The sequence below is a fragment of the Triticum urartu genome, chromosome 4A (assembly GCF_056163025.1).
Source record: "Triticum urartu cultivar PI428250 chromosome 4A, HENAU_Tu73, whole genome shotgun sequence".
Classification (NCBI taxonomy): Eukaryota; Viridiplantae; Streptophyta; class Magnoliopsida; order Poales; family Poaceae; genus Triticum; species Triticum urartu.
Genome location: NC_141876.1, coordinates 613,581,896 through 613,607,678, shown reverse-complemented (window position 1 = coordinate 613,607,678; position 25,783 = coordinate 613,581,896). Strand labels below are relative to the sequence as shown.

The window sequence follows — 25,783 nt, the reverse complement described above, 5'->3', positions numbered from 1 at the left end:
CGAGAGTTGATTTTTGTTTTTCTTCTCCTTGTTCTTCCCCTTCATCACTTGGTTCAATAACAAACAAGCTTCGCCTTCAATGTAAGATTTGGCATGTCAATTAGGGAGCACAAGTATAGTACTAAACTTAATTTTCTGATGAAAGTGGCAAAATACAGGCCAGCAGTTGTGAAATATCCTTATCTTACCTCAATGGAATATTACGGTGCACATACAGATTGGAATTCTTGTCTCCATTTGTGCAGTTCACTAAAATCAAGCAACATTATTGTACAAGTAGCACAACATATGAATGCACACTGCAGAATCATGTGAAAGAAGGCTAGTACTGACCTCTCATGATGCGGAATTCAAACAACTCACAAGAAGAAGATCTGAACCAAATTCTCCTTAACGGATAGGAAGTAAGATCTCCTCTTGTGTAGTTCCACTAAGATCAAGCAATCAAACAACGTTGTCGGTGTGACATTTTGGTTGAACTGCACAAAACACTCTTAAAAAAAGTGTTTTGTGCAGTGCAACAAAAGGTCATGATGGCAACAAGGTGAAGCAGGTAACCCTGTTTACACAGAGGTGCAAAGGAAACAATTAGTGGTCAATAACGGTGGATGACACAGAAGCCAACAAAAAGAAGCATCTACCTTATCTAAATGGGAAAGAAAGCAAGACAGTAGCATTTCTCAAATGGTGGCATCGATTAATATTAACATAGAGATTATATTAACAATAAAATTCATTAAACATGTAATTTGCTTTTAACTGTGGCATTGCATCAATTTTGCAGCGGCATTATTAGAGGGTGTTTGTTTACAGGGACATTTGGGTGTAGGGACTAAAAAAACTCCATGTCAGTCCGTGTTGGTCCCAGTTTTGTTATCAGACGCCTTTCCCTATGTGAGCGCAGCAAATCTAGTCCTGCTCAAACTCTACAGCCTTGTCCCTTCCTTTCCTTTTTGAACCAGTACTTTCGCCCCTTCCTTTCCTTTTTGAACCACGTCCTAGATGTATGTGATACAACTTTCCCCACAACTTTGGCCCATTCCTTTCCTCTTTGAACCATGTCCTAGATTAATGCTATACAACTTTCCCCCTTCATTTCCTCTTTGAACCACGTCCGAGATTCATGCTATATACAACTTTTCCCACTCCTTTCCTCTTTGAACCGCGTCCTAGATTCATGGTATACATGCAGCTAGAGCAATGCATGTGGATTAAGTAAATTATACCTTAAAGTTCTTGGGGCGTGGTTCGGCGGGCGACGAGACGGCGGCGAAGAAGAAGGGGTTGGAGGCCCTCCCGCGCTGCCGCTGGGTGGAAAGTGAATAGCTGCGCCGGTAGTCCCTTGCCGATGACGACAGCGTTAAGCCTCCTTTCCATTCCCGGCGGACGGATCCTGCCGGGTCTTTGAGCAGCAGTGAGGGGAGAGAGAGGCCAACGAAGTCTTTTTTAGATCTGGAGAGGGCGAGAGAGTGTGAAAGAGAGCAACTACAAGCGCTGAGGCTCCAGCGGGTGAGGGCGAGAGAGTGTGAAGAGAGCAACTACAAGCGCTGAGGCTCCAGCGTGTATATATATACTAGAGAGAGAGTGTGAAGCATGCAAACCCTAAAAAACATTTTGACCAGTCAAAGAATCCTCCTGGCACAAATTATGCTCAAGTGTAGTTATCGAACCCGAGACCTCAATTTTGATGAGCGAACAGGCTAACCAGCTACACAACCCTCTTGTTATGTTCAACGAGAGGGAAATAACCGTTTATACATTCCTGAATCCTTATTATAACATGCACACAAATTTTGGGCACTTGTATTCGACTTAAGTCAGTGTGCCACCGTATCTCGTATACTTACTACTCCCTCCGTCTAGGTGTAATAAGTCACGTTAGAAGGTGCAACGGGACCATGGTGCGTGCGTGTGTGTGCGCGCGCGCGTGTGTGTGTGTTTAACACCATGTGTGTGTGTGTGTGTTAGAGAGAGCAACAGATCGACCTACTCCTACAGAGAGATGTTGTGTAGTGTACGATTTTAGCTGCGAGAGTCGGTGCATCCTCTCGTTTCCGGGCGTGTCCGGTAGGGACATGCGGACAGCTGCCGCGGCCGCTCCAGACCAGCCTGGCCCACCCAAAGCCCCTCCATCACCAGCGCGCGCTTCCCGCCCGAAACGGTCAGTGCCGCTCCAAAGAATCGGTGTTGCATTCATGCCCGGGCAGAGCGGACGCGACCTCTCACTGCCGCAAGAGTGATGGTTGCTTCGTCCGTCCAACTTACTGCTGGGTCTATGTGATTTGACGGCTCATTGGTCTTTATTACTGAGGTCGTAGGACTGCTGGATGTCCCACGCTTTCGGCGAAAGGAGGTATACCTACTAGATTACAATTTTCTCCATCCTTACAGTGGAGGCGTGCAAGAGCAGTGAAAACACGCAGGCTCAGTGATCCGCATGTGGTTCATGGTGAAATCTCTACAAAGACTTATATTTAGGAACGGAGGAAGTACTAGTATAGTCCGTACTGTAATTTATCAGCGAGATAAATTTGTAAAATGCTATGAAGCTTCCAGCTTCTGTTACATGTATCTTGCGTCCAAGGTTGCCCGTTGCAACATTTCATCAAATACAAAGGACACTAACATTCATGCTATTGCATCTCAATGATTGACAGATCATAGCAAATATGTACTCCCTCTGTTCCAAAATAAGTATCTCAACTTTGTGCAAACTTTGGTACAAAGTTGTACTACTACTAAAGTTGACACTTATTTTGGAACAGAGGCAGCTAAAGAAAAAAATGATCCATGCAGTCCCTAGCCCTTGAACCGTGAACCCTGACCAGGCTTCAATTTGCTGGCAACGTTCGAGCTTCCTAATAAATGAAGTTTGCAACCTTTTGACCATCGGATCATTTTGTGAAGTTTCACCAAAATCAAGATGAGCATCCCTGTGGCAAAGAAATTGAACAAGCGTGATTAGAATAAGATTACTAGGACTAGTTGATGAGACATAAAGTCATCACAAATACAGTATGTAGAAGCCAGTAGAGGTCTGTGCGGGGCAAAGAAGTAGAGAAATATCCACAGGGAGTGATGTGGGCAGCTGGAGCAGTGGTGCAAGCCGGCTGTAAAGGGAGTTGTACCTGAGGGACGTAGCTCAACCTTGAGGATGGCGGCGGGAGGCGGCAACTGCCCACGTCGTGGCAGTGAGCAAGGGACGAAGGCAACCTCACCGGCTTTGTGAGAGAGAACGGCGGGGACCCCTGATCGGGACGTGCCAACCGTGGTTTTTCACCGTCGGCGACGGCCACCGCATCTACACTAAGCATCCACCCCTTCCCCAAGCGGACGTGATCCGTAGGGATGTTAGAGATGTGGCCACAGTCATTTTGTGCGAGAGAGTGTGAAGAGAGCAACCCCAGCAAGCAACCGTGTAGGCTGGCCCGTCCTGACTATGTATATAGTGGAGCAGTTTCCTTTTCTCTCCATATGAACCTATCATATTGCGTACGTGCCACTGAAGAAAAAAAAATTATTTAGAAATGACGCGGCACCTACTACTCGTTCTCCTATAACCTTGCTCTTGGCATCTCCAAGATATTAACCTTGCGATTGGCTCTTCGCCTCTTCGGGAAGTCGTGCAATAATGGTAGTGCAGTATATATCATTCTGGCTATATGAGACCGAATGAATTGCTGCACGTCCACCACGTGGGCGAGGGTCGAGGGGCGAGGGAGAGTGCTACATACGGAGCAAAATGAGTGAATCTACACTCTAAAATAAGTCTATATACATCAGTGTCTGGAGTATGTACTAGTAGTTCATATTGAAATCTACTAAAGGACATATATATATTCCAAACAATATGATAGTATAATCTCTATAACCAAGGTAGTAGGGATGAGGAGTAAACGGAGGGAGTAGTAAAATTTTCTCCTCGGGCTGCGAGCCACCGCGCGCGTGGGCGAGGGAGCGGGCGTAAGGCTTGGTAAGCAAGCTTCACCTCATCCTGCGAGCCACCGTGCCCGTGGGCAGGGGAGATGGCGTACTAAGCAAGCTTCTCCTCGTTCTGCGAGTTGACGGGACACATCAGAAGTACTCCAGTGTATAGAGCCTTGCCTCTAAGGTAGGCCCCACATGGTTTGCCTCTTTTTTTAAAACAACACTTATCAAATTTCTTGACAGCCCAACTAGGCGGGTCAATGGCCATGATCTGAAATAATGGAAGTGAATAAAGCACCGAGGTGACAAGAGCCAGCCTCCCAGCCGTGGGCAAGTTGAGCTTGTTCCACCGGGAAGTGTTGCGGTGGAGTTTATCAAAAACCGACTGGTAATGCACTCTTTGCAGGCGAGAATAGCTAAGAGGCATACCCAAGTACGTGACGGGAAATTCCTTGATCGGGCAGTGCAAGAGTGCAGCAAGCTCCAGGAGATTGATGTCATCACAACGAATGTGGCAGAAGCTGCTCTTGAGAAAGTTTGTCCTTAGGCCGCTTGCGTTGTCAAAGGCATCTAGAATAGCTTTGGCCGCAGTGATCTCATGGGTAGTTGGCCTGACAAACATCATCACATCATCTGCATATAATGAGATTCTGAGGTTAGGTATGCAGCGGCCAAAAGGGGCCAACATGCCAGCTTGCACCGTTGTACGCACCATTGCATCAAGCAATTCCATGACAAGGACGAAAAGCAGCGGTGAAAGTGGGTCACCCTGCCTAAAGCCCTTGCGATGAAAAATTTTCTCAGAAAGCTCGCCATTGACAAGAACCCGAATGGAAGAAGAAGCAAGCATCGAAACAATCCAGTTTCTCCACTTTTGTCCAAAACCTTTCGCGGTGAGGAGCTCAATCAGGAACTCCCATGAGACACTATCAAACGCCTTTTCAATATCCAGTTTCAGCATCACAGAAGGGATTTTCTTCAGGTATAGCGATCTGACCATTCCTTTAACAAAGACAAAATTGTCGTGGATTGCTCTGCCCTTGATGAATGCACTCTGCGAAGGAAGCACCAGGTCTTTCATCATTGGTTGCAATCTTCTTGCAAGGACCTTCATGATAATCTTCGCAAAGAAAGAGAGCAGACTAATAGGCCTATAACTTATGTATATATGCCTATGAGGCTCAAACAATACAACAACTATTTCACCAATCCTCTCTCTCCCATCTAACAAGCCGGCTTACACCTAGCAGGCGCCTTAATTCTTTGTCAACTGAGAATTATAGCTAATCCAAAAGAAGTAATATCGGATTTATTGCCCATATTTCTCATCATCATATAAAAAGAGAGTAAATATTCTACTACTACAAGATTTAAGGCATAAATAGACCCCAAGCACGCAAGCGGCATGAATCCATCAGGGTCCGGATAGACCTGCAGGGAGCTTTCCAATTGGGGTGTTGGTGGCCGCAGCAAGGTACTTGGCCACGTCATGGCCACACATTGGGCATGTGGCCACCTTGTGGAAGCAGGGCAGGATGCAGCCGCGGTGGAAGGAGTGCGAGCACGGCAGCCTCACCATGGTGTCTTCTTTAGCCTCCATGCACACACGACACTCGGCATCTCGAGCCTGGCCCTGGCATGGTGGAGCCGTCGTCGTCGTTGCCGCAGCAGCCTTGTCGCAAGCAAGTAGCAGCGCCTTAGGCTCGCTGTAGACGAATTCCGCTACGATGGTGAGAGCCATGTCGACGTCGAAGCGCGGAGGGACTCCACGGTGCTCGCCTGCACCATGCTCCCGCCGGACCGCGTCCACCGTCAGCGTGGCCAGGTGGTCGGCCAGCGAGTCGTCCCAGCTGCCGGCGTCGAGGCCGAGCGGCGTCCGCGCCCGCAGCAGCACCTCGTGCATGGCATCGCGGCAGGCCGAGTGGTGGTTGGCGTTGAGGCTATTGAGGAGCGGGAACTTGTGGTCGAATCTCCGTGGAGCCGCCTCCTCATGCTGGAGCGTGGGTCTCACGGCGCCTCCCACCGCGCGCAGCCAGTAGCTCACCACCAGGTCGCCGTGCAGGCGCACGCGGCTGTAGTACCCTTTGCTCGGGCTGAGGCTCATATCTCGCGCCTCGGTTCCCAGTCGTCCGCTCAGTCGGCACTCCATCGCCGCCGCCGCCAGTGGCGGCATCCTGCTCAACGGTGAAGCCATGTTGCTCACCTCGTTGCCGATCGATCGACCACCCGACAGGAGGCACCGGCCAGCATATATATATGTACTTTGTCCTGAATCCGAGTAGGACTCAACTCTCCCTTCTTAATTGTAAACCGAGCCGGCTTTTGTTGTTCGATTCATTGCTTGCCGATGAACGTGGTGCTAATTAACATCCATCGACGCTGTGCTAATATCCTTTTGATATTTTTTATTTTCTTCTAAAAATGATCACCCAAAGTACAAAGCATCTCAAACATAATAACCACACAGCAACATAACCACGCGCGTTGCTGCGTGAATCAGTTGCAATTTTTTTATGAGATTTGAATGTGTGCTATGTGAATATATTTTGATTAATAACATGTGAACCAAATGTCAAAATAGATACGACTTATTACAATGTATAGTTGAAAATATTTATCGAAATAAGTAAAACAATAGAATGAAAATATGTTCTCATGCATGGTTGCATGTGAAGGTATGTCTTTTCCCATGCATGGTTGCTTGTTGAGGTTGGCCTTTTCTCATTACTAGTTGTATAGCGATGTGACATGCTTGCATGTTGAGATAAATAAATAAATAAATGGGATAACTCTTTTAGGTATATATGATCACATCGAGATTTTGAGACCACCACCGAATGATCACTATTGTCGTCAGAATGAGCCACCGACGCACCGCTGTCACTGCTCCTCTACCGGAGCCGGCTTGACCTTGTCGATAATAGTCGGGAAATCTTCGTGCACGTACCCTAGGGACCAGCGCTCTGAAGCTGCAATTGTCGCTGTCGAAACCTTGGATAGATCTGAAGTACCTGACATCATATCTCGCCAGATGCCCCAAGAAGAAGACAAGAATCTATGCCGGAGCTCCGTCGACTACCTCCAGACGAACGAACTCGAGGAGGATTGGAGCCCGAAAAATAAACTCGGAGAAGAATTGCCGCCATCCACCCGATTGCCACGTCTGCGAGGGCTAGAAAACCCTAACCTAAACTACTGACCGGAGCGGAGGCACCGAGATTCCCCTCCCTGACACCAGTTGCCGGAGCGTAGGTAGAGAAGAGGCGAATCCACAAGCTCGCCTATATGAAGTCTAGAGGAGGAAAATTGCCTAGCAGCCTAGGTTTTGAGGAGAAACATATTTTTTATATTTATGGCACGTCTAGATGAGTTTTAACAAAACTATTTTTGTAATTAATATCCCAGGAGTTTGTAGTATCATAAGTGTTCGATCATTTGTCGCCTATTTGAAGCAATGACATCAAACAGGAATTACCTGCATGGGCCATGTGATTCGTGTATTTCATGGGTCCGAGTGAAAGCCCACTTCGGTCCCGTTATTCTTGTCTACTCTCGGGCTCGGCTCGGCCGCCGGCCTCCGCTCCTGTCTGCAAAATAACACCGCCGGGCATTGGAAGATGATCTCGCCAGCCATGCTGACGAGCTCCGTCCGGCGGAATCGCCGCTTCCATTCCTCCTATCTACATATGGCTTGACCATCTATAGTAGCTGGCTGGGACTCGGCAACCATTCACATAAACGTTTGCTGAACTCGTTCTGTTCCTGTCAGGCACACATTAGCTAATAGAAAATGTGACCAAAGTTCGTTTTTCACAAGGCATATGTGTCCTACTAAGACATATCAGTATCACGGTATGGAATGTATGTACATTTCTCAGTTACTTTCAATGCAAAGCTGGACTGAACATGAGGTTTTAGCAACAACTCAAGATAGTCACTCAAATATGATGTGACAAAACAATATTTGAACACAAAGACAGATAACTCCTTCTACCTTACCAATCATGTATAAGTTGTTTTTCATGTACGTACAATTCAGGTGACGTCTTAGTGTCTTCTGACAAGCAGACCATTACAAAAGCTTATGCTATACAGCGAAGCTATGCTGCAATGTACATTACTATTTTCTGCTATTCCAGATCTCAAATAAATTATAGGTTACATACTAACAAGAACACTCAAATATTGTGCGAGTTAGGATGCACAATATACATACTATATGGTTCGAGCATGATCTCTTTATGTACTCCCTCCGTCTGGTTTATTAGTCCTCTCAGCATCATAAGCATGCCCTTTTTTATAAGACCCCCCTTTAGAAAGGTGCATGCATGCAACCATTTCATTGATTGCATTGAAGGCCATTGTTGTTGATGTCATGGCTAGAAAATTAATACACTTCATGTGTGCTTTTTTATTGACTGCATGCATGGGAGAGAGTGCATTGGGAGTTGAATGAAATAATTAATGTGAGCAAATTACTAATACTATGTACTAGGAGTATCTTGGTTTAATAGAAGTTGTCTTTAGGCCTAATAAATTCGGACGGAGGAAGTACCAAGCAAATGAGAGGTCCCCAAGACCAGGCGATGAATACACAAATGACTTAAACACTAGGTATGCCTACTACTCCATGTTCCAATGATCCTTGAACTTGACGGTCAGGGGTGCCGACCATGAACTGCGACAAGATCAATGGCTGCGTAAGCTTCCTGCGCCTGAATCTGTTGATGAAGACGTGCATATCATTAGAATTCTGTCAATTACCAAGAGATTGCACAGCTAAAACTTGTTTTATGAAAGCAAGCATTAATCCCTGCAGAGAACTTTCTAGTCACTTGTACGAGGGTCCTCAGCAAGTGACAAAAATATTGTTTCATAAGGTATGGATTCAATGAAAGTTGTTATTAGGGAGTTCAAGAAAAGCATGCTTAAAATAGATAAAAGCAATATAAGGAGAGGATGAGGAATTAATTACCTGGTGAGTAGAAACTCGTGAAAGGATAATACAGATGTCCATCATCAAGTCTCTTGAATTCCAAGGACTTAAGATGAAGCATGTAGACATGGACGTCCACTAATATAAAAAGAATTAAATACATTGGAGGTGCCTCAACTTGTCTTGCACAGTCGGTTTGGTGCTCAAAGTTGCAAAATATACAAACTTAGTGCTTGAACTTGTCCGGCCGTGTAAATACAGTACCTCCTTTCGTATTCTAACGTAGGTCCAACACATGTGGTGTGCCAGGATGGCGGTGGCGCACCTGTGTGGATGAGAGCCCGAAAGTGATGGGTGCTGCGCGCGTGAGATTTTCTTTATACAGAAATCCACTTGTATTTTTTAATCATGTAGGAAAGATTTGAAATAAAGTGTATGCTAGTGAGAAATAACATGAAAAAAAATCATATTGAAGGGGTTTTGAACCAAGCAGTTCCTGGTCAAATACAGCTCAATCTGTCCATAGAAATAGACAGTTTCCGCATTTGCTCTGCAGTTTTCCTAATGCGTTATCTATCGGTTTTTTTTTTCAAGTTTCTGTTTAGTTTCATGGCACGTAAACTTTCCATATAATAAATAAAACATGAACTTATTTCTTATTTGAATTTTTTTTCTATTTTCATTATTGCGTACTTTGAGGAGGCAAACATGAACTGTTTCAAAAAGTTATGGGGATTGATATAGTTCAAACTATATTAGAAAATATTGTGTAAATTTATGTATGTTCATTCTGGACAACAAACATCTTCATTGTATTTCTAAAATACCCAATTATTAAAAAGTTGACAAAGCTGTATTTTGTAAACTATTCAACATGCATTAAAAACTACAATGTTGAACTTTTTAGTACAATTATCAAAATGTTACAGAATAAGTTTTTTGAACTTTTTTCAAAATACACATTAACATTTTTTATTGCAAGACAAACATTTTTCAAAAATATGTTATAATCTTTTAATACATGTGAGACATTTTTCGAAAACATGTTGAACATTTTTCAAATGCACTAACACTTTCTTTAAGGTTATGAAGTTGTAATTTTTTCTTACATTTATTTTTTTAATGGTAAAAAATATGAAAAATAAAAATAAATTACATGAAAAACTAAAAATAAAACTTGTGCGAGTCCATAGAAGCACCATATATAAATAAAAATCACTTGAAGAGGTACATAGCAACCAAAGCGGCTTTTGGAGCATGGTGGCCATTGAGCATGCTTGTTTTGAAAGGCTAAAAAATGGCACTTAATAGTTTCAAAAAGAGTTAATAGTTTTCACACAAAAACGTATGAATGTGCTCTAAGTGACTTTCAAATTTCGTTCGAAATTATGTTGTATTATACCCTGCAAAAAAAAGACAAAAATCCGGCCAGAAAAACAAGCTGATTTTTGCATGTATTTGCCTTTTTTTTATCTCCCACATACAAACATAGATTTGATGAAAATTCACACGGATATATTACACTTCTATGTGTGCATGTACAAAATACTTAGAATTTTTTAGTTGTAAAAATCCGTTTCTTTGAACTTTGAAAAAAAGGACACAATGTGTTCGTGTTCCAAAGTTATTTTTTGCATAGCGTTGCAGTATATAGAGTTCGAGCTCGTCAATATCTACTGTGCAGAGTATGGCACGGTGAGCACTCCGTGCATGTAATATGAAGGGGTTTTCCATAGAAAAAATTCTCAGGTGATTTTGTTTTTTAGTTTGTGGGGTTTTCCTATCTGGTTAAATAAAATATGAGCGGGGTTTCTATAAAAAAATCCTCAGCGCATGTGCTACCCAGCCCTTACTAGCTCTCAGCCACTGACAGGAGGGCCACTGCCACGCTAGCTCCAGGTACGTATGGAGGCACCATATTTACATGGCCGGACAAGTTCGAACATCAGTTTCATGTATTTTGCAACTTTAGACACTAAACTGACCTCTCATGACAAGTTGAGGCATCTTCGATGTATTTAACTCATATAAAAACTGTATCCATATCCTCTCAATATCCTACTATATTTTCGGTGCCATACCGCCCATTTCCCTAAATACTCTAGCGCGGACGCTAAAAATGTCATACAATTTAAGGCTGCTCTGCAACACCCATCTGCCATGACCATTGACATTTTGCTTCCACACCCGGAGGTGTGGGTATTCTAATAAGGCAAAGCCAATAGCGCCATCATCAGCCTGCGTTATCTGACCGAGCATTGCCCCGCACTGCATACGGATAGGCTCTGACTATCCAAATTAAACTGAAGAATGACATCTCCAGTGCACAACCAATGAAGCACATTGCCCATAAGTGTTGCGGGAGTGTCCTGTTCATAAAGATCACGAGGATCGGCTATTGGCACGTTGCCCCATATGCCAGTGCTTGAGGAGTAAATGCTTACGTGACCCTGTCTCGAATGCATATGAGGGAGTCCTGGATTAGGGGGTCTCCGGACAGCCGGACTATATCCTTTGACCTGGCTGTTGGACTATGAAGATACAAGATTGAAGACTTTGTCTCGTGTCTGGATGGGACTCTATTTGGCGTGAAAGGCAAGATAGGCAGTACGGATATGGATATCTCCTCCTTTGTAACCGACCTTGTGTAACCCTAGACCTTTTCGGTGTCTATATAAACCGGAGGGTTTTAGTCCGTAGGACAACATACGATCATACCATAGGCTAGCTTCTAGGGTTTAGCCTCTCCGATCTCGTGGTAGATCAACTCTTGTAATACTCATATCATCAAGAATAAATCAAGCAGGACGTAGGGTTTTACCTCCATCAAGAGGGCCCGAACCTGGGTAAAACATCGTGTTCCCTGTCTCCTGTTACCATCCGCCTTAGACGCACAGTTCGGGACCCCCTACCCGAGATTCGTCGGTTTTGACACCGACATTGGTGTTTTCATTGAGAGTTCCTCTGTGTCGTCGCCGTTAGGCTTGATGGCTCCTACGATCATCGATAGCGACGCAGTCCAGGGTGAGACTTTTCTTCCCGGACAGATCTTTGTGTTCGGCGGCTTCGCACTGCGGGCCAACTCGCTTGGCCATCTGGAGCAGATCGAAAGTTACGCCCCTGGCCACCAGGTCAGGTTTGGAAGCTTAAACTACACGGCCGACATCCGCGGAGACTTGATCTTCGACGGATTCGAGCCCCTGCCTTGTGCGCCGCGCGGTCACGATGAGTACGATTTATCTCTATCATCGGACCATATTCAGGAGATCGCACCGGCAGCCGCTCCGAGCCTCAATTCCGAGCCAGTTGCGCCGTCCATGGATGGGTGGATGGACCCCGTCACGGAGGCTGTACCCTCAGCGGCGATCAAGCCAAATATCGACCTTACCCTTCACGAGAGCTGTGTTGGCAAACTGCCGAATCCTTCTCCGGCCAGGGACTCCGAACCGCCTGCGCCCGTGCCTGTCGAATCCAACTGGGCGCCGATCATGGAGTTCACCTCCGCGGATATCTTTCAGCATTCGCCTTTTGGTGACATACTGAACTCATTAAGGTCTCTCTCCTTGTCAGGAGAGTCCTGGCCGAACTATGTTTGGCAGGATTGGGATGCGGATGACGAAGAAATTCGCTGCCCACCCACCACCCACATAGTAGCCACTGTCGATGACTTAACCGACATGCTCGACTTCGACTCCGAAGACATCGACGGTATGGACGACGATACGGGAGTCGAAGAGGAATCACTGCCCACAGGGCACCGGACAGCCACCTCGTCATACGATATATACATGGTGGACACACCCAAAGAAGGCAATGGCAACGAGACAATGGAGGATGACCCCTCCAAGAAGCAACCCAAGCGCCGGCGTCAGCGGCGCCGCTCTAAGTCCCGCCAAGGCAAAAGTGGTGATACCGGCACCGGAGATAATAGCACTTCGGACAGTTCCGAAGACAACAACAATCCCCTCCAGCAAGATTTAGGGCAGGAGGATGGAGGAGCCAGCTCTCCTGAGAAAGCGGCAGATGGAGAGCCGGAGGATGATAATTACATGCCTCCCTCCGAAGACGAGGCAAGCCTCGACGATGACGAATTCGCCGTGCCAGAGGATCCCGTCGAACAAGAGCGCTTCAAGCGCAGGCTGATAGCCACGGCAAATAGCCTTAAGAAAAAGCAGCAGCAGCTTCAAGCTGATCAAGATCTGCTAGCTGACAGATGGACTGAAGTCCTAGCGGCCGAGGAGTATAAACTCGAACGCCCCTCCAAGAGTTACCCAAAGTGCAGGTTGCTACCCCGACTGGAGGAGGAAGCACCGAAACCTACATCCCCGGCGTATGACGCGGCTGATCGGCTACCTCGTGGCCGCGACAGAGAGATATTCCAGCCAAAAGCTCAGCCTGCACTCCGACGTCATTCAAATAAAAAGGCAGGGGAAATATGAGGGAAATATGCCCTAGAGGCAATAATAAAGTTATTATTTATTTCCTTACATCATGATAAATGTTTATTATTCATGCTAGAATTGTATTAACCGGAAACATAATACATGTGTGAATACATAGACAAATAGAGTGTCACTAGTATGCCTCTACTTGACTAGCTCATTGATCAAAGATGGTTATGTTTCTTAACCATAGACATGAGTTGTCATTTGATTAACGGGATCACATCATTAGGAGAATGATGTCATTGACTTGACCCATTCCATTAGCTTAGCACTTGATCGTTTAGTTTGTTGCTATTGCTTTCTTCATGACTTATACATGTTCCTATGACTATGAGATTATGGAACTCCCGTTTACCGGAGGAACACTTTGTGTGCCACCAAACATCACAACGTAACTGGGTGATTATAAAGGTGCTCTACAGGTGTCTCCAAAGGTACTTGTTGGGTTGGCGTATTTCGAGATTAGGATTTGTCACTCCGATTATCGGAGAGGTATCTCTAGGCCCACTCGGTAATGCACATCACGATAAGCCTTGCAAGCATTGCAACTAATAAGTTAGTTGCGGGATGATGTATTACGGAACGAGTAAAGAGACTTGCCGGTAACGAGATTGAACTAGGTATTCAGATACCGACGATCGAATCTCGGGCAAGTAACATACCGATGACAAAGGGAACAACGTATGTTGTTATGCGGTCTGACCGATAAAGATCTTCGTAGAATATGTAGGAGCCAATATGGGCATCCAGGTCCCGCTATTGGTTATTGACAAGAGAGGTGTCTCAGTCATGTCTACATAGTTCTCGAACCCGTAGGGTCCGCACGCTTAACGTTCGTTGACGATATAGTACTATGAGTTATGTATGTTGGTGACCGAATGTTGTTCGGAGTTTTGGATGAGATCACAAATATGACGAGGAACTCCAGAATGGTCCAGAAGTAAAGATTGATATGTGGATAGTAGTGTTTGATCTCCGGAAGGGTTCCGGAATTCACCGGAAGGGGTTCCGGATGTTTCCCGAAATGTTTGGGCACGAGAACACTTTATCTGGGCCAAAGGGGAAAGCCCACGAGGCTTTTGGAAAGTGCAAAAGGAAGTTTTGCGGAGACCAGAGGCTAGACGCCAGGAACCCTGGCGTCTAGGGGGTAGACGCCGGGAACCCTGGCGTCTAGCCCTGGAGTCCGAGAAGGACTCTTGCCTTTCGGGTGAAACCGACTTTGAGGAGGCTTTTACTCCAAGTTTCGACCCCAGGGCTCAACATATAAATAGGGAGGTAGGGCTAGCACCAAAGACAGATCAAGAAACACCAAGCCGTGTGCCGGCAACCCCATCCCCTCTAGTTTATCCTCCGTCATAGTTTTCGTAGTGCTTAGGCGAAGCCCTGCGGAGATTGTTCTTCACCAACACCGTCACCACGCCGTCGTGCTGCCGGAACTCATCTACTACTTCGCCCCTCTTGCTGGATCGAGAAGGCGAGGACGTCACTGAGCCGAACGTGTGCAGAACTCGGAGGTGCCGTGCTTTCGGTACTTGGATCGGTCGGACGTGAAGACGTACGACTACATCAACCGCGTTGATTTAACTCTTCCGCGAACGGTCTACGAGGGTACGTAGAAAACACTTTCCCCTCGCGTTGCTATGCATCACCATGATCTTGCGTGTGCGTAGGATTTTTTTTTTGAAATTACTATGTTCCCCAACAGTGGCATCCGAGCCTAGGTTTTATGCGTTGATGTTGTGCACGAGTAGAACACAAGTGAGTTGTGGGCGATATAAGTCATACTGCTTACCAGCATGTCATACTTTGGTTCGGCGGTATTGTTGGATGAAGCGGCCCAGACCGACATTACGCGTACACTTAGGCGAGACTGGTTCTACCGACGTGCTTTGCACACAGGTTTCTGGCGGGTGTCAGTTTCTCCAACTTTAGTTGAACCAAGTGTGGCTACGCCCAGTCCTTGCAAAGGTTAAAACAGCACCAACTTGACAAACTATCGTTGTGGTTTTGATGCGTAGGTAAGCACGGTTCTTGCTTAAGCCTGTAGCAGCCACGTAAAACTTGCAACAACAAAGTAGAGGACGTCTAACTTGTTTTTGCATGGCATGTTGTGATGTGATATGATCAAGACATGATGCTAAATTTTATTATATGAGATGATCATGTTTTGTAACCGAGTTATCGGCAACTGGCAGGAGCCATATGGTTGTCGCTTTATTGTATGCAATGCAATCGCCCTGTAATGCTTTACTTTATCACTAAGCGGTAGCGATAGTCGTGGAAGCATAAGATTGGTGAGACGACAACGATGCTATGATGGAGATCAAGGTGTCGCGCCGGTGACGATGGTGATCATGAAGGTGCTTCGGAGATGGAGATCACAAGCACAAGATAATGATGGCCATATCATATCACTTATATTGATTGCATGTGATGTTTATCTTTTATGCATCTTATCTTGCTTTGATTGACGGTAGCATTATAAGATGATCTCTCACTAAATTTCAAGATAAAAGTGTTCTCCCTGAATATGCACCGTTGCCAAAGTTCGTCGTTCCCAGACACCACGTGATGATCGGGTGTGATAAGCTCTACGTCCATCTACAACGGGTGCAAGCCAGTTTTTGCACACGCAGAATACTCAGGTTAAACTTGACGAGCCTAGCATATGCAGATATGGCCTCGGAACACTGAGACCGAAAGGTTGAGCGTGAATCATATAGTAGATATGATCAACATAGTGATGTTCACCATTGAAAATTACTCCATTTCACGTGATGATCGGTTATGGTTTAGTTGATTTGGATCACGTGATCACTTAGAAGATTAGAGGGATGTCTTTCTAAGTGGGAGTTCTTAAGTAATATGATTAATTGAACTTTAATTTATCATGAACTTAGTCCTGATAGTATTTGCATATCTATGTTGTAGATCTATAGCTCGCGTTATTGCTTCCCTATGTTTTATATGTGTTCCTAGAGAAAACTAAGTTGAAAGATGATAGTAGCAATGATGCGGATTGGATCTGTGATCTGAGGTTTATCCTCATTGCTGCACAGAAGAAATATGTCTTTGATGCACCGCTAGGTGACAAACCTATTGCAGGAGCAGATGCAGTGTTATGAACATTTGGCTAGCTCAATATGATGACTACTTGATAGTTTAGTGCACCATGCTTAAATGGCTTAGAATCGGGACTTCAAAGACGTTTTGAACGTCATGGACCATATGAGATGTTCCAGGAGTTGAAGTTAATATTTCAAGCAAATACCCGAGTTGAGAGATATGAAGTCTCCAACAAGTTCTATAGCTAAAAGATGGAGGAGAATAGCTCAAACAGTGAGCATGTGCTCAGATTGTCTGGGTACTACAATCGCTTGAATCAAGTGGGAGTTAATATTCCAGATAAAATAGTGATTGACAGAATTCTCTAGTCACCATCACCAAGTTAGTAGAACTTCGTGATGAACTATGATATGCAAGGGATAACGGAAACGATTCCCAAGCTCTTCATAATGCTGAAATCGACGAAGGTAGAAATCAAGAAAAATATCAAGTGTTGATGGTAGACAAGACCACTAGTTTCAAGAAAAGGGCAAAGGGAAGAAGGGGAACTTCAAGAAGAACGGCAAGCAAGTTGCTGCTCAAGTGAAGAAGCCCAAGTCTGGTCCTAAGCCTGAGACTAAGTGCTTCTACTGCAAAGGGACTGGTCACTGGAAGCGGAACTGCCCCAAGTATTTGGTGGATAAGAAAGGATGGCAAAGTGAACAAAGGTATATTTGATATACGGATTATTGATGTGTATTTTACTAGTGTTCGTAGCAACCCCTCGGTATTTGATACTGGTTTAGTTGCTAAGAGTAGTAACTCGAAACGGGAGTTGCAGAATGAACATAGACTAGTTAAGGGTGAAGTGACGATGTGTGTTGGAAGTGGTTCCAAGATTGATATGATCATCATCGCACACTCCCTATAATTTTGGGATTAGTGTTGAACCTAAATAAGTGTTATTTGGTGTTTGCGTTGAGCATGAATATGATTTGATCATGTTTATTGCAATACGGTTATTCATTTAAGTAAGAGAATAAATTGTTGTTCTATTTACATGAATAAAACCTTATATGGTTACACACCCAATGAAAATGGTTCGTTGGATCTCGATCGTAGTGATACACATATTCATAATATTGAAACCAAAAGATGCAAAGTTAATAATGATGGTGCAATTTATTTGTGGCACTGCCGTTTAGGTCATATTGGTGTAAAGCGCATGAAGAAAATCCATGCTGATGGGCTTTTGGAATCACTTGATTATGAATCAGTTGATGCTTGCGAACCATGCCTCATGGGCAAGATGACTAAGACTCCGTTCTCCGGAACAATGGAGCGAGCAACTGACTTATTGGAAATAATACATACTGATGTATGCGGTCCGATGAGTGTTAAGGCTCAAGGCAAGTGTCGTTATTTTCTGACCTTCACAGATGATTTGAGCGGATATGGGTATATCTACTTAATGAAACACAAGTCTGAAACATTTGAAAAGTTCAAAGAATTTCAGAGTGAAGTGGAGAATCATCGTAACAAGAAAATAAAAGTTTCTACAATATGATCGCAGAGGTAAAATATTTGAGTTAAGAGTTTGGCCTTCAGTTAAAACAATGTGAAATAGTTTCACTACTCATGCCACCTGGAACACCACAGTGTAATGGTGTGTCCGACCGTCATAACCATACTTTATTAGATATGGTGCGATCTATGATGTCTCTTACCGATCTACCACTATCGTTTTGGGGTTATGCATTAGAGACAACTGCATTCACATTAAATAGGGCACCATCTAAATCCGTTGAGACGACAACGTATGAACTATGGTTTGGCAAGAAACCTAAGCTGTCGTTTCTTAAAGTTTGAGGTTGCAATGCTTATGTGAAAAAGTTTCAACCTGATAACACTAGTAGAAAAAGGGCCTTTAGTCCCGGTTCGTAAGGGCCTTTTCCCGGTTCTTGAACCGGGACTAAAGGGTCGGTACTAATGCCCTGACCCTTTAGTCCCGGTTCAAACCAGAACCGGGACTAAAGGCCCTCCACGTGGCCGGTCCACCTTTAGTCCCGGTTGGTAACACCAAGCGGTACTAAAGGAAATTTTTTGAATTTTTTTTGAATTTTTTTTGATTTTTTTTGAATTTTTTATTTTCAAATTTCTGAATTATTTTAACCTCTAATCTCTAATCACCCCTCATCACTGCTCAATTTAATCTCTAATCACCCCTCATCATTCCAAATCATCTAACTTCCCGGACGGTCACCCATCCTCCCACTCCCCCAGCCTGAGCACGCTTAACTTCCGGGTTCTATTCTCCCTCGTTTCCAAGTCTGCACTCGTTGTTTTCCTGACAATAGTAAGATGTCAATCCTATTAACCCTCAGGAGTTTAGCTTGAGCATGAAGTCACACATTTCACTGTTTGAATTTGAAACTATTGATCTAAAAAACAATAATTTTTTAGTAACACTAATATTTCTTGAATAAGTAGTTTGACCATTGTTTGAACACAGTTTGACCATAGTTTGATCAGATTTGACCAAAATTCAAAAAAACTGAAATAATTATTTAATAACACTAATATTCTTGAATAATTATTTAGTAACACTAATACTTCTTGAATAAGTAGTTTGACCATAATTTGACCAGATTTAATGAAAATATTAAAAAACTAAAATTTGAGCATAACTTTTTTTCCTTTTGGAATTTGAGGATTATACAAATTTGCAAACAGGCCTCACCAACTCCCTCAGAACATCCGATCGCACACTAGACGGTGCCGGACTCTTTTGTCTGCGCTCTTCTGGAGCCGGACACTGGGAGCTTCGGGGGTTAGTGGGATTATCTTCTGGCCTCACCAGACTCGGAGAGGCCCTCCGCGACGACACTTCAGGGTCGCCCACTTCTGGAGCGGAGGAGTCCGGAGGAGGCGTTTCGCTCTCCATCATCTCTGGAAGAAGATCCTCTGAAGATGAGCTCATTTGAGAGGGGCTAAGGCCCGAACTGCTAAAGATATATGTAGTGGTTATTTTCTCAGAAGAAAAAGATGACATATCTGTATTGTTAAAGTATTCCGGGGCACTTACGACTCGTGGGAGAATTGATCCCCCCGTGGACTTTGTGCGGCAACAACACCCCCCAAGGTAGGACCCTCGGTGGGAGACTTCTTCTCCCATTTGGAAGCTCCAGCTTCCGAATCCCCGGGCGCGGTCCTTTTCCTCTTCCGGTCGTCTTCCTTCATGGAGACGCCCGCTCCCTCGGTTAGAATGGGCAGCGTTGGGGGCCCGTGTCCGCCCTTACTGTCCTTCGCGGTATCTTCCATCGGATGTAACTTTTCAAGTAGATGATTTTTCATATAAAAAACTTTTTAATCCGAGTTCGTATGCAAAAGTTATGCCCATTTTACAAATTCCAGAGAGATTTTGTAAATAAAGTCGAAATTCATATTTGTAAATTTTCCCAACAACTAGACCACATATCACATGGGAAACTTATTTTATTTTATTTTTTTGACATTTCCATCATTTTCTTTTCTTTTTTCTAAAACTGAAAAGGCGGTCCATGGGGGGGGGGGTGGAGAGTTTGAAAATGGGACCTTTAGTACCGGTTCGTGCCATCAACCGGTACTAATGCCTCAAAGCCCATTAGCCTCGTCAAGCCTTTTGTTAACAAGCTCGATGTCGGCGTCTGCCGCATCCAACTGCCATTCTAAATGGGCAAACTCGCTAGTCCGGCTAGCCAACGGAGTTTCCATCACCTGCACATAGAGGCGGTATGGTTATTAGCTGGGAATTTGATTCTCTGCTCGTCGTCGTTTCCGACGACAACCAGAGTCTCAGGGGCTACTATCTACACAGGGCACACCTAGCATGTGCAGGACTATCATACATTCTTTTACGTACCTTAAAGCCTCCTAGTAGACTCATAAAAGCTTCATGCAATCCGCTTTCGGCGGACGATATTCTCTCCATCACCGTATTCATCAGCACACGGTGTTCATCTGAGATGGCCGCTCGCCCCACCAACTCCCTCAGAACATCCGATCGCAAACTAGACGGTGCGGGACTCTTTTGTCTGCTCTCTTCGGGAGCCGGACACAGGGAGCTTCGAGGGTCAGTGGGATTATCTTCTGGCCTCGCCGGACTCGGAGAGGCCCTTCACGACGACACTTCAGGGTCGCCCGCTTCCGGAGCGGAGGAGTCCGGAGGAGGCGTTTTGCTCTCCATCATCTCTGGAAGAAGATGCCCTGAAAATGACCTCATTTGAGAGGGGCTAAGGCCCGAACTGCTAAAGATATATGCAGTGGTTATTTTCTCAGAAGAAAAAGATGACATATCTGTACTGTTAAAGTTTTCCGCGTCACTTATGACTCATGGGAGAATTGACCCCCCCGCGGACTTTGTGCGGCAACAGCACCCCCAAAGGTAGGACCCTCGGTGGGAGACTTCTTCTCCCATTTGGAAGGTTCGGCTTCCGAATCCCCGGGCGCGGTCCTTTTCCTCTTCCGGTCGTCTTCCTTCATGGAGACGCCCGCTCCCTCGGTTAGAATGGGCAGCGTTGGGGGCCCGCGTCCGCCCTTACTGTCCTCCGAGGTATCTTCCATCGGATGTAACTTTTCGAGTAGATGATTTTCCATATAAAAAACTTTTTAATCCGAGTTCGTATGCAAAAGTTATGCCCATTTTGCAAATTCCAGAGAGATTTTGTAAATAAAGTCGAAATTCATATTTGTAAATTTTCCCAACAACTAGACCACATATCACATGGGAAACTTATTTTATTTTAATTTTTTGACATTTCCATCATTTTCTTTTGTTTTTTCTAAAACTGAAAAGGTGGTCCACGGGGGGGGGGGGGGGGGGGGAATTTGAAAATGGGACCTTTAGTACCGGTTCGTGCCATGAACCGGTACTAATGCCTCAAAGCCCATTAGCCTCGTCAAGCCTTTTGTTAACAAGCTCGATGTCGGCGTCTGCCGTTCTAAATGGGCAAACTCGCTAGTCCGGCTAGCCACCGGAGCTTCCATCACCTGCACATAGAGGCGTTATGGTTATTACCTGGGAATTTGATCCTCTGTTCGTCGTCGTTTCCGACGACAACCAGAGTCTCAGGGGCTACTATCTACACAGGGCACACCTAGCATGCGTAGGACTATCATACATTCTTTTACGTACCTCAAAGCCTCTCAGTAGACTCATAAAAGATTCATGCAATCCGCTTTCGGCGGACGATTCTCTCCATCACCGTATTCATCAGCACACCGTGTTCATCTGAGATGGCCACTCGCCCCACCAACTCTCTCAGAACATCCGATCGCACACTAGACGGTGCCGGACTCTTTTGTCTGCTCTCTACGGGAGCCGGACACTGGGAGCTTCGGGGGTCAGTGGGATTATCTTCTGGCCTCGCCGGACTCGGAGAGGCCCTCCGCGACGACACTTCAGGGTCGCCCGCTTCCGGAGCGGAGGAGTCCGGAGGAGGCGTTTCGCTCTCCATCATCTCTGGAAGAAGATCCCCTGAAGATGAGCTCATTTGAGAGGGGCTAAGGCCCGAACTGCTAAAGATATATGCAGTGGTTATTTTCTCAGAAGAAAAAGATGACATATCTGTACTGTTAAAGTATTCCGCGTCACTTACGACTCGTGGGAGAATTGACCCCCCCGCGGACTTTGTGCGGCAACAACACCCCCAAAGGTAGGACCCTCGGTGGGAGACTTCTTCTCCCATTTGGAAGCTTCGGCTTCCGAATCCCCGGGCGCGGTCCTTTTCCTTCTCCGGTCATCTTCCTTCATGGAGACGCCCGCTCCCTCGGTTAGAATGGGCAGCGTTGGGGGCCCGCGTTCGCCCTTACTGTCCTCCGCGGTATCTTCCATCGGATGTAACTATTCGAGTAGATGATTTTTCATATAAAAAACTTTTTAATCCGAGTTCGTATGCAAAAGTTATGCCCATTTTACAAATTCTAGAGAGATTTTGTAAATAAAGTCAAAATTCATATTTGTAAATTTTCCCAACAACTAGACCACATATCACATGGGAAACTTATTTTATTTTATTTTTTTGACATTTCCATCATTTTCTTTTCTTTTTTCTAAAACTGAAAAGGCGGTCCACGGAGGGGGGGGGGGAGTTTCAAAATGGGACCTTTAGTACCGGTTCGTGCCATCAACCGGTACTAATGCCTCAAAGCCCATTAGCCTCGTCAAGCCTTTTGTTGACAACCTCGATGTCGGCGTCTGCCGCATCCAACTGCCATTCTAAATGGGCAAACTCGCTAGTCCGGCTAGCCACCGGAGCTTCCATCACCTGCACATAGAGGCGGTATGGTTATTACCTGGGAATTTGATCCTCTGTTCGTCGTCGTTTCCGACGACAACCAGAGTCTCCGGGGCTACTATCTACACAGGGCACACCTAGCATGTGCATGACTATCATACATTCTTTTACGTAGCACAAAGCCTGTCAGTAGACTCATAAAAGCTTCATGCAATCCGCTTTCGGCGGACGATATTCTCTCCATCACCTTATTCATCAGCACACGGTGTTCATCTGAGATGGCCACTAGCCCCACCAACTCCCTCAGAACATCTGATCGCACACTAGACGGTGCCGGACTCTTTTGTCTGCTCTCTTCGGGAGCCGGACACTTGGAGCTTCGGGGGTCAGTGGGATTATCTTCTGGCCTCGCCGGACTCGGAGAGGCCCTCCGCGACGACACTTCAGGGTCGCCCGCTTCCGGAGCGGAGGAGTCCGGAGGAGGCGTTTCGCTCTCCATCATCTCTGGAAGAAGATCCCCTGAAGATGAGCTCATTTGAGAGGGGCTAAGGCCCGAACTACTAAAGATATATGCAGTGGTTATTTTCCCAGAAGAAAAAGATGACATATCTGTACTTTTAAAGTATTCCGTGTCACTTACGACTCGTGGGAGAATTGACCCCCCCGCGGACTTTGTGCGGCAACAGCACCCCCAAAGGTAGGACCCTCGGTGGGAGACTTCTTCTCCCATTTGGAACCTTCGCTTCCGAATCCCCGGGCGCGGTCCTTTTCCTCTTCCGGTCGTCTTCCTTCATGGAGACGCCCGCTCCCTCGGTTAGAATGGGCAGCGTTGGGGGCCCGCGTCCGCCCTTACTGTCCTCCGCGGTATCTTCCATCGGATGTAACTTTTCGAGTAGATGATTTTTATATAAAATTTTTTTTAATCCGAGTTCGTATGCAAAAGTTATGCCCATTTTACAAATTCTAGAGAGATTTTGTAAATAAAGTCGAAATTCATATTTGTAAATTTTCCCAACAACTAGACCACATATCACATGGGAAACTTATTTTTTTTTTTTTTTTTGACATTTCCATCATTTTCTTTTGTTTTTTCTAAAACTGAAAAGGCGGTCCACGGGGGGGGGGGGGGGGGTTGCAAAATGGGACCTTTAGTATCGGTTCGTGCCATCAACCGGTACTAATGCCTCAAAGCCCATTAGCCTCGTCAAGCCTTTTGTTAACAAGCTCGATGTCGGCGTCTGCCGCATCCAACTGCCGTTCTAAATGGGCAAACTCGCTAGTCCGGCTAGCCACCGGAGCTTCCATCACCTGCACATAGAGGCGGTATGGTTTTTACCTGGGAATTTGATCCTCTGTTCGTCGTCGTTTCCGACGACGACCAGAGTCTCCGGGGCTACTATCTACACAGGGCACACCTAGCTTGTGCAGGACTATCATACATTCTTTTACGTACCTCAAAGCCTGTCAGTAGACTCATAAAAGCTTCATGCAATCCGCTTTCGGCGGACGATATTCTCTCCATCACCGTATTCATCAGCACACGGTGTTCATCTGAGATGGCCGCTTGCCCCACCAACTCCCTCAGAACATCCGATCGCACACTAGACGGTGCCAGACTCTTTTGTCTGCTCTCTTCGGGAGCCGGACACTGGGAGCTTCGGGGGTCAGTGGGATTATCTTCTGGCCTAGCCAGACTCGGAGAGGCCCTCCGCGATGACACTTCAGGGTCGCCCGCTTCCGGAGTGGAGGAGTCCGGAGGAGGCGTTTCGCTCTCCATTATCTCTGGAAGAAGATCCCCTGAAGATGAGCTCATTTGAGAGGGGCTAAGGCCCGAACTGCTAAATATATATGCAGTGGTTATTTTCTCAGAAGAAAAAGATGACATATCTGTACCGTTAAAGTATTCCGTGTCACTTACGACTCGTGGGAGAATTGACCCCCCCGCGGACTTTGTGCAGCAACAACACCCCCAAAGGTAGGACCCTCGGTGGGAGACTTCTTCTCCCATTTGGAAGCTTCGGATTCCGAATGCCCAGGCGCGGTCCTTTTCCTCTTCCGGTCGTCTTCCTTCATGGAGACGCCCGCTCCCCCGGTTAGAATGGGCAGCATTGGGGGCCCGCGTCCGCCCTTACTGTCCTCCGCGGTATCTTCCATCGGATGTAACTTTTCAAGTAGATGATTTTTCATATAAAAAACTTTTTAATCCGAGTTCGTATGCAAAAGTTATGCCCATTTTACAAATTCCAGAGAGATTTTGTAAATAAAGTCGAAATTCATATTTGTAAATTTTCCCATCAACTAGACCACATATCCCATGGGAAACTTATTTTATTTTATTTTTTTTGACATTTCCATCATTTTCTTTTTTTTTCCTAAAACTGAAAAGGCGGTCCATGGGGGGGGGGGGAGTTTGAAAATGGGACCTTTAGTACCGGCTCGTGCCATGAACCGGTACTAATGCCTCAAAGCCCATTAGCCTCGTCAAGCCTTTTGTTAACAAGCTCGATGTCGGCGTCTGCCGCATCCAACTGCCGTTCTAAATGGGCAAACTCGCTAGTTTGATCCTCTGTTCGTCGTCGTTTCAGACGACAACTAGAGTTTCAGGGGCTACTATCTACACAGGGCACACCTAGCATGTGCAGGACTATCATACATTCTTTTACGTACCTCAAAGCCAGTCAGTAGACTCATAAAAGCTTCATGCAATCCGCTTTCGGCGGACGATATTCTCTCCATCACCGTATTCATCAGCACACGGTGTTCATCTGAGATGGCCGCTCGCCCCACCAACTCCCTCAGAACATCCGATCGCACACAAAACGGTGTCGGACTCTTTTGTTTGCTCTCTTCGGGAGCCGGACACTGGGAGCTTCGGGGGTCAGTGGGATTATCTTTTGGCCTCACCGGACTCGAAGAGGCCCTCCGCGACGACACTTCAGGGTCGCCCGCTTCCGGAGCGGAGGAGTCCGGAGGAGGCGTTTCGCTCTCCATCATCTCTGGAAGAAGATCCCCTGAAGATGAGCTCATTTGAGAGGGGCTAAGGCCCGGACTGCTAAAGATATATGAAGTGGTTATTTTCTCAGAAGAAAAAGATGACATATCTGTACTGTTAAAGTATTCCGCGTCACTTACGACTCGTGGGAGAATTGATCCCC

At 45.7% G+C, this 25,783-nt stretch overlaps 1 protein-coding gene across 1 annotated transcript; it reads right to left on the bottom strand.

Moving 5' to 3' along the window:
• Positions 1-5,275: 5,275 nt before the first annotated feature.
• LOC147977356 (uncharacterized) lies at positions 5,276-6,281 on the bottom strand. Its single transcript, XM_087519967.1, has one exon. The coding sequence runs from the start codon at positions 6,119-6,121 to the stop codon at positions 5,342-5,344; it is 780 nt and encodes a 259-aa protein (XP_087376093.1). The 5' UTR covers positions 6,122-6,281; the 3' UTR covers positions 5,276-5,341.
• Positions 6,282-25,783: the final 19,502 nt, after the last annotated feature.